Raw genomic sequence first — 9,849 nt, forward strand, 5'->3', positions numbered from 1 at the left:
GCAAGGACTCTCGGAGAGTCACAAACCAATGAAGCCAACTAATTGTTTCCTGCAAACTCCACTCCCCTTTCGCTCCTCTTTTATTTCCTCTGGGAGGGGCCATTCATCGTCCACCTCTGGCCTTACTCCCAAGTCAACCCCTGTTCTTTAGCTGTGCCCTTCGTCTGGCAACTCTGTGCATGCACACACTGGGAACAGGCTCCAACTGTTCATCTGCCCCACTGATGTCTGACTCTGAAGGAGGCTGATAACTGGCATACGGCTCTGCCTCCGACACAGAGCCCTCATCAGAGCCTTCCCCAGACTCCAGGACTGGCCCATGTTCCTCCCCAACCTCCTCACCGTCCGAATCTGCTGCAGTTCCACTGGCCACTGGCAGGCAAAAACAACCAGTGCTTCTCCATCCTTGGCTCAACTTAACTGTTGTGTCTGGAGAAATCCTGATTCAGATAAATGATAGTTGCCAACTCACAAAGCATTTGTCTGCTCTCGAGTTGCCATGGGCAGGAGGGGGGAAAACTGATGGAGCAGCTGAATGTGTTCAGAAGCACATTCCATGCATATCTTCCTCAAGGATGGATCTCAGATTATCAGAGTTGCCTTAAGATGTGCATTTTTTTTTACAGCCTGCGAAAGTGCCTCATTGGACAATGTGATTTATAACACACTCTGGGAGGAGATGGGGAAACAGGGTCATAGTTGAACTGTAAATCACTTGTGGCAGAATTGACTTCATTCGGGAATGTGCTGTCATGTTGCTCCTAATAAATAACTGGATTTCTTTTGAAACTTGACTTGAGGCTCATGAGTTAATTAGGGCATCCATCGGAACCCAGACAACAGTCAAGTCAAGCCAACTAGATAGCCCATGAGTGTGTCCTCTTAACTGGCCCATCTAGGACCTTGAAACTGTGTGGTGACCAAGTGTTTTCCCCTCCCTATAACTTTACCGTGGCCATGAATGGTGATGACAACCACCAACGCAGAGGAAGTGCCTTTGCATGGCTTTGCATTTTCCCACACTTGGCCTTTAAAGTAATGTCTCCGAAACACTTTGCACAAAGGTCGTCTGTCATGGCCATTCCTTGTACCCTTAGCTTCAACATGGCACAAGCTGTTCTCTTCTTCCTCATTTTTTCTTATTGCACAGGTAAAGGAGAACATGCTTGCAAATGTAAACCCTTGGGTTTATATCTTTTGCTCTCTTGGTGTAACATCCAAGAAGAGATGTAGCCAAGAAGAGATGATTAGCGCACTGGAGGCTAAAACATACGAATGGTTGCAGGAACTAGGTATGTCCAGTTTAATGAAAAGAAGGACTAAGGGGGGGTGACAGGATAGCAATGTTGCAATATTTGAGGTGCTGCCACAAAGAAGAGAGAATCAAGCTATTCTCCAAAGCACCTGAAGGATGGCAACTAATCGAGGAGAGAAGCAACTTAGAACTAAGGAAAAATTCCCGATCTTAGAACAATTAATCAGTGGAACAAATTGCCTCCAGAAGTTGTGGGCCTCTGATACTTGAGGTTTTTGAGAAGGGATTGGATAATCATTTGTCTGACATGGTAGAGGTCAGGGTCTCCTGCTTGAGCAGAGGCTTGGACTAGGAGACCTCCAAGGTCCCTCCCAACTCTGTTCTTCTGTTAACCACCTACGATGTCAGTGGGCTTTGGTCTCTTTTCAGTTGACTTTGATGGAGCTCAAGACTCACCTGGCCATTTCTTCCTGTCTTGTTACTTACAGGGGCCTCAGCCCAATTTGTATTGACTCAACCAGCTTCCTTGTCAGCATGTCTTGAAGGAAAGATCCAGATCTCCTGTACGAGGAGCAGTGGAGCTCTGTCTGGCTACTATGTGTCCTGGTATCAGCAGAAATCCATTAAGCCACCCAAACTATTGATTTATCAGCACATCTACAGGCCTGCTGACGTTCCAGACCGATTCTCTGGGGCAACCGACAGTTCCAGAGCTACTTTAACAATTACGGGGGTTCAACCAGAAGACGAGGCAAAATATTATTGTCAGTCTTATGACAGCAACTGGATGTTTCACAGTGATGCCACCTGCACAGGGAAGTGAGGCGAAAACCTCCTTCTGCAGAGGGTGCTTTCAGTTTGCATTCCTTGTGGTGGTTTAGCACCCTTCATATATAATCATTGTGCTTTTAACCCCCCCCCCCCTTCCTGGCCACAGGAAGGCTGCAGAGGTTGTAAGTGTGGAAATGGTCATAAGGCACAGTGCTCTTGTAACTTTGAATAGTCACTCAATGAATCCTTGTAAGTCATGGATTACCTTTACAGCAGATTTGGGCGTTCAAAGCAGACTGTTCCTTTAAAAGAAAGCTTTTGCAAGTAAGAACTTTCAAAATTGGGATCGCTAAACTAAATACAAATACAAAAAGCCCTTAAGCCCTCCTCTCCCTCCCTCCCTCCCTCCCTCCTTTCTTCCCTCTGTCATCCTTCTTTTCTCTACTTCCCCTTCCACTTTCCTTCTCTCCCCTTTCCACTCTTCCTTTCTCTCCCCCACCTTCTCTCCTATCCCTCTCTCCTCTACTTCCCACTCTTCATCTCAATTACTTGGTGTATTTCAGCTTCTGAGCAAGCTCCATTTTATGTTGATGGTATTTATAATTCCTTTTCAGTAGACATATTTAATTTTAACATGTATTCTCCTTTTTTAAACAAAATAGAACAAAAAGGTGTACATATATAGTCATTGTGCTTTTAAACCCCCCCCTTCCTGGCCACAGAAAGGCTGCAGAGGTTGTAAGTGTGAAAACGGTCATAAGCCACAGTGCCGTTGTAACTTTGAACAGTCACTCAATGAATCCTTGTAAGTCATGGATTACCTTTACAACAGATTTGGGCATTCAAAGCAGACTGTTCCTTTAAAAGAAAGCCTTTGCAAGTAAGAACTTTCAGAATTGGGGTCGCTAAACTAAATACAAATATAAAAAGCTCTTCAGAGGGAGTGGCTGCAGTTTTGCATTTTCTTAGCAGTCAATCAACGGCTAACAGCTGACCTTTGGCAACCAGTATTCCGGTTCTTTGTGTGTTTGCTTTGCAACTTGATAATCCACAGCAGAGTCAGAGAATCAGCAGGATGGTGAGTAGAGGAGAAAGATACTTTTAAAGTCTCTTTTGTGCTGGTTAATTTAGAGTGGCCTTCTTTTCCATCTGGAAGCGTCTGCTTGAGTTGAGATTCTTTAGGATGAAAGAGTAGTGGTAGTAGTAGAGGTGCCCTTAAAGTAGGATGTAAAGTGAGATTTGGACATTAAGTGTGAAACCTACCGGGTCAGGCTGGACAGCCTCTGGGGCCCCTTTATTTCTATATTAAAAAGCCCCATAGGCAGAGTTGCAGCTTGCAAAAGAACAGGAAGCAAGTGACTAACCGCAGAGTTCAATAGTCTCACAAGACCACAAGGGTCAGCTAAAGTTCGCTAAGAGACTCGTACTCAGTACCTATGACCCAAGACAAAAGGAGAAGTAAGACCCCATGTCCTTGTAAGGCTTTTTCCTTTCTTTTTTTTAATCTTCCAGTGTTGGGGCACCCACAACATCTGGGGGCAAGTTGTTCCACTGATTAATTGTTCCAACTCTCTGGAGTTCTAGGTTGGTTCTCTCATGTGTAAGCGTTGGAGTTCATCTTTTAAAACGTATTTAGGGACCCCTTCAAAGGCATTTCTGAACCTATCCAATCGTTGGAAGAAATGTCCTTCTGGGTTCGGCTCCAAGAAGGGAAAAAGACACTGGAGACATGGAGGATACTTGGAAAGATGGTTTATTGGTGGCCAGGACCACATGGCTTGAGCTCCTGAACAGAAAAGGTGCTGTTGAAACATGAAAACATGCTTCAATGTTGGTGGAGAAAAGAGAAGGGGTGATTGAGATGCTGAGTCCCTGGTTTTATGCCCTCTCTGGCCTTTGATCTTGAGTTTGTATTCTGATTGATTGTCAGACTCCCATGGGGCCATGCAGGGGCAACTCTCTAGGCTGCGTTTTGAATCCAGGTTTGGTTGAGTTCTCAGATGCCATGTGGCGAGTTGGGTAAAGGGCCAATATTATCATGCCTTAATCCCATCCCCCTGGAACTGAAGTGGGGAAGTCTTTATTATGTAAAGGGACTAGCTTGGCCTTCTTAATGGCCCATTAACAAAGTGGGGATGGGCAGGAAGCTACAGGGAGCTATTCTGTCTTTTAAAACATGTTTCTTTCTTTTCACATCCAGAGAAATATTCTGCCTTTTCAATATTTCCTAGGATATTTCATTTTTCTGGGAGAGGGCTGGGGTGTCGAACTGGATTTCTCCGAGGGCCGGATGAGCATTGTAGTTCTCCACCGGCTGGCGGGGGGGGGGAGCGAGGTGGAGATGGGATGGGAGCCTCCTGCAGCCCTTTGCCAGCCAAAACGGGCCATGGGGGGGGGGGGGGCTTGTGTGCCTTATATTTGGCCTCCTGCAACAATGGACCACGTGGAGGCCTCGCATGACCTGTTTTTGGCTGGCAAAGTCCTGTTAGAGGCTGGGGAGGTCGTGCGGGAGGCCATGCAGGAGGCTCATGAACGGCTCCACAGGCCAGATTTAAGCACACGGCGGGCCTTGAGTTTGACACCCCTGTTGCAGTGAACTCTATGCTGTATTTCTTTACCTCTTTTCTCCTTCAGCTGGTCCTGGTGATTGGAGACCTTCACATCCCAGACCGATGTTGCAGCCTTCCAGCCAAGTTTAAAAAGTTGCTGGTTCCAGGCAAGATCCAACATATCCTTTGCACTGGGAACCTTTGCACCAAGGAGAGTTACGATTATCTGAGGACACTGGCCGGAGATGTCCATATCGTCAGAGGGGACTTTGATGAGGTAGGAGGCTGGAGAACGTGGCTGATTCTGGTTTGGGCAATTGAAGACCTTCTGTTCCTTTGATTGAAAGTTCCACTGAGGTTGCTCTGTTGATGAAGGAGCATCTATTTTCCATGCTCTGGAACGTCTACTGATATCGTGGTGGTTAGCAATGCTTTTATGTTGCTTAGAATTAAACCCACTTTAGCATGAGACTGTTGAGCTAAAAACCTACCATTCCCAAGAGGAAATGGACTCAGGTTGACAAATAAACTTGATCTCATTAGCTGTAAATACAAACTAATGGCCACTTTTTTTTAAATAAAAGTTTTTTACTTTTACTTTTCAAAACAGACACGACACAAAAAAAAATCCTCTTTCTTTACATAGTGTAGAAAGTGCATCACTTGGTTACAAAAAAATTCTGTGCATTTCTTTCACTGTCACCCATGATTAATGGCAGCTTTTATGATATGATCAGCACTTAGAAACTTTCCATTACTGCCTTAAAATTAGAATTTCTTACAGATTATACAGATTAACAGAGTTGGAAGGGATCTTATAGGTCATCTAGTCCAACCCTCTCCACCCAAGCAGGAGACCCTACACCATTTCTGAGAGATGGCGGTCCAGTATCTTCTTGAAAGCCTTCAGGGATGAAGCTCCCACAACTTCCGAAGGCAACTTTTGTTCCATGGGTTGATTGCAATTATTATTATGGAACAATAATAGAATTATAGAATTATTATTGATTAATAATTGACATGATTCTTTGCAGGGCACGAGTTACCCCCAGCAGAAAATTGTCACTGTAGGACAGTTCAGGATTGGTCTGATCCATGGCCATCAAATTATACCTTGGGGGGATCTGGCCAGCTTGGCAATCCTCCAGAGGCAGCTGGACGTAGACATCTTAATATCTGGTCACACTCACAAGTTTGAGGCAGTAGAACATGAGAAGAGGTTCTACATCAATCCTGGTTCAGCCACAGGGGCCTACAGTGCTCTGAAAAGGTGAGAACTACACATTTTGAGGAATTTGTTTCTGGAGAGCATCTCTTTTCATTGGCTGGTTGTTGGGTGGATGATCAGGCATGGCCATCAAATGGAAAACATTGGAGAAGAGACCCATGTAAGGTGAAGTAGAACATAGAATAACAGGGTTGGAAGGGATCTTGGAAGTAAAATAGGATAACAGAGTTGGAAGGGACCTTGGAGGTCTTCTAGTCCAACCCCCTGCCTAGGCAGGAAATCCTACACCACTTCAGACAAATGGATATCCAACATAGTCTTTAAAACTTCCTGTGTTGGAACATTCACAACTTCTGGAGGCAAGTTGTTCCATTGATTAATTGTTCTAACTGTCAGGAAATTTCTCCTTAGTTCTGAGTTGCTTTTCTCCTTGATTAGTTTCTACCCATTGCTTCTTGTCCTGCCCTCAAGCACTTTGGAGAATAGCTTGATTCCCTCTTCTTTGTGGCAGCCCCCAAGATATCAGAATGGAATGGAGCAGAATAGAGCAGAATATGGAATAGAATGTAGAATGCAGAATGCAGAATGCAGAATGCAGAATGCAGAATGCAGAATGTAATAGGATAGGATAGGATATAGAATCTAGAATCTACAACATAGAACATAGAATATAGACTACAATAGACTAGAATAGAAGTAGGGTAGAATAGAGCAGAATAGAGTAGAATAGCAGGATAGAATAGAATAGAGCAGAGCAAAACAGAACAGAATAGAATTTTTTATTGGCCAAGTGTGATTGGACACACAAGGAATTTGTCTTCGGCACATAAGCTCTCAGTCTACATAAAAAATATTTCCTATTTCAACTACAAATGGTTCTTCTTTCCAGGGATGTAATTCCGTCCTTTGTTCTGATGGATGTTCAGTCCTCCGTTGTCGTTACCTACGTGTATCAACTCATTGGGAATGAGGTGAAAGTAGAAAGGATCGAATACAAGAAAACTTGAAATGGAATGATTTCCCCCGGATGTCTATTTCATCTAGGAAGTTGAGCAAATTTGTTCACATCCGTTACGGTGATTTAGTGTTGTACCTGTTCCTCTTGGGTTCTTCAAGCTGCTTGAAGTTATTTGCCATGAATTTAGAGAGCCATCTGAATATTGGAAAGTAACCTTTTTCGATACATTTAAAAAAAAACTCCCCAAATTTGGAATCACCAAAAACTTCTATTATAGTGGCTGATGGGGAAAAAGAGCAAAGGCTGTTTGTATGTCCCAAATGTTTAAGTTTCTGTGTTTGAATAAAGCTGTTTTTTATGTGCATACTGTCAGCGTTCCAAATACCATGTAGAATTAAATCAGAGTCCAAGGCAAAACTATGCTTAAAGTTCCAATTTAATAAAGCAGGCATGTTGGCACATAGCTGTGGGGATTCCAACTCTGGAAATTACATCAGAATCCCACCCAGTTAAAAGTTCATGATCTTGTCCCCACACCCACAGTCCCTCACATGGTCCAATCTCCTTCTTCCACGCTGGAGTCCATGCCCAGCTTCTTCCGGTCAGGTGTGAAAGTGTGGAGACAAAGGATGATCTTGGCTTCTAGCAAAGAATGAAAAACAATACATTCCAATATCCTACTCCTTCTAATCCCCCCTCCCATTGACTATACTTAAAGAAACAGCATAATGAAATAAGAGAAAGTGTGGCAGGCCAAAATTCTAAAAGGAATATAAATGCAGGCCTGACACATACCTTGAGAAGGTGTCATTTCTGAAATCCAAGGACTGGGGTGGAATGGTTGACTTTAACATGGCCTTAAGGAATACTTTGTGTTTGTGAATAAATCAAAAGGTCAACGTAAATCTACAAGGGGAAGGTAGAGTGGGTAGCAAATGACCAAGGACAAAGTATGATATAGCTAGTGTTGTGAGAGAGGTCCATGCTGAGACCAAGGGAGGGGTCAAACACATCATCAGGTGTCCCTTCATGCCCACCAGAGATTTAAATCCAGCTCACCATGAATTCCTTATCTACCACCAAATTGCTTTGACTGTTAGTAGTTCAGATTCTTATGGAGAGCTGAAGCTTGGAATCAATCTTTATACCCATTTGAACTGCCTGGATCTCCTGATTTCTCTGGCCCTGGACAGGTGGCCCTTGGAAGTGACCCAAGAATTGCCCTGGAGAACACACAACTTGGGATGGACCATGAGAATCATCCACTTGTGTTTGGCCCACAATCTGCAAAGAGGTACTAAGTGCTGCAAAGCAAGAATGAAGACCATAAAATGGTGCTACCTTCACCTCCAAGACCTTCTCCAGATCTTCACTATTCACTATGAAACGATGTCTCCTTCTTCCAAAAAAAGATTGCATTTGTTTGCAGAACTTGCAAAAAAGAAAGAAACCCTACTGATGGATTTTCCTTCCCATCATGACCACATCTGGCAAGTTATTTCCAGGTTGAATCTCTCCTTGATCAGTTTTCCATCCATTATTCCTTGTCTGGCCTTCAGGTGCTTTGGAAAAGAGGTTGACCCTCTTCCACTCTGTGGCAGCCCCTCAAATATTCGAACACTGGTGTCATAGCCAGACAAGGAATAATGGATGGAAACTGACCAAGGAGAGATTCAACCTGGAAATAAGGAGAAATTTTCTGACAGTGAGAACAAACAACCAATGGAACAGAAGTTGCCTTTGGACGTTGTGGGAGTTTCATCACTTGAGACTTTCAAGGAGACTGTCATTAGTCAGAAATGGTGTAGGGTCTCCTGTTTGGGCAGGCGGTTGGACTAGATTACCTACAAGCTCCCTTCCAACTCGGTTATTCTATATTCTGTATCTCCCCTGGTTCTTCTCTAATGTCTATTATGAAATTAAGAAGCATTCCAGAAGCAAAGCATGTAGTCCTTCCCCAAATGGGCCTTTCTTAAACATACAAATCAGATGTCAAGAATTTGGAGAATGTTATCAGACAATATTATGTTCTTATATGGTGCATATTTACCTTCACTTCAGCAATGTAATTATGAACTGTTAAATCTTTCCCCTATGTTCTCCTTTTGGATATATTTGACGTTGGATGTTTCCTATCAAATAACTTTTCTATTTAAAACAGCAAGTCACGCCTGATAGTTAAAACACTCACACATGCGAATATTTTTTGGAATGCTTAGATCCTCACGTTAGGAAACACGATTGAAGGTGTAGCTCTACTAAGTGGATCTTCCTGATTTGGGCACCCCTGGTTCTGTTTCCTGCCAATGGACCAGGCTTTTGCCTCATAAGAGTTGCATGAATTTTGCTTATGCAAATTCCTCCTCTGGTCGTTTGCTTCTGTTTGGAAGGTGTCACGCATGGCTAGCCAACTCAGCAAAAAGCCCAAACATTTGCATGGATGTCATTGATGCATTCTGAGAAGATTTAAAGAGAGCAGGTGGAGAAAGATCCCACCGTCATTTCCTTCCCATCTGTCCGAATCTGCGGCTGTAGATAACCTACCATGATCTGGTCAATATTCCTCTTTGCCTTTCTAAATTCAGGTAAGGAAGCAGGGGCATTGAGCATCGGTGCAGCTGTAGTATTTTGGATCACAGAAAATCTCATCATCGTGATCTTATTTTTCTCCTCCATGAAAGCAAAGAGCTAGAAAACACTTCAAAATGTGCTATGATTTCAGTGAGAATATTTTTTTAGCTCAGGGGTTGAATTTGAGGGAAGCCTCGGTGCTCTGACCTTGGTTGTTCTCTTGAAAATGTTTCATTATCCTAACTAGGTGACATCATCAGTGGCGAGAAAACCCCACTCCCCACTAGCACTGATGATGTTACCTAGTAGGGGTAATGAAAGGTCTGCAAGAAAACCACTAGAGCATCAAGGATGCTTCATATTATACTTTGCTGGCATTCTGAAAAGTCTAGAAAATGAGTCCGTTGCTTTCTCTTCTCCAAGGGGTCAATTCACAGTCACCATGGACCCAGCCAGCCTCCATGTCCGTCTCTCTGGGAGAAACGGTGAAATTATCCTGCACCGTTAGTGGAAGTTT

The 9,849-nt window shown here is 43.6% G+C and overlaps 1 protein-coding gene across 1 annotated transcript; it reads left to right on the forward strand.

Annotated features, from left to right (window-relative positions):
* The first annotated feature begins 3,058 nt into the window (after nt 1-3,058).
* On the forward strand, nt 3,059-7,125 carry LOC148048864 (vacuolar protein sorting-associated protein 29-like). The gene is made up of 4 exons (XM_087703751.1): nt 3,059-3,104; nt 4,661-4,852; nt 5,610-5,845; nt 6,693-7,125. The coding sequence occupies exons 1-4, from the start codon at nt 3,102-3,104 to the stop codon at nt 6,808-6,810; spliced, it is 549 nt and encodes a 182-aa protein (XP_087559877.1). The 5' UTR covers nt 3,059-3,101; the 3' UTR covers nt 6,811-7,125.
* The last annotated feature ends 2,724 nt before the right edge of the window (nt 7,126-9,849 follow it).

This window comes from Thamnophis sirtalis, unplaced genomic scaffold, assembly GCF_051295495.1.
Source record: "Thamnophis sirtalis isolate CommonGarterSnake01/CBP01778 unplaced genomic scaffold, rThaSir2_p1.2 scaffold_2, whole genome shotgun sequence".
Classification (NCBI taxonomy): Eukaryota; Metazoa; Chordata; class Lepidosauria; order Squamata; family Natricidae; genus Thamnophis; species Thamnophis sirtalis.

What these genes read in the sequence shown, in the direction of transcription:
- LOC148048864 (XM_087703751.1), top strand. An exon ending in TCAGAGGGGACTTTGATGAG is followed by an intron (nt 4,853 to 5,609) that starts GTAGGAGGCTGG and finishes GATTCTTTGCAG; the next exon opens with GGCACGAGTTACCCCCAGCA. An exon ending in GCCTACAGTGCTCTGAAAAG is followed by an intron (nt 5,846 to 6,692) that starts GTGAGAACTACA and finishes TCTTCTTTCCAG; the next exon opens with GGATGTAATTCCGTCCTTTG.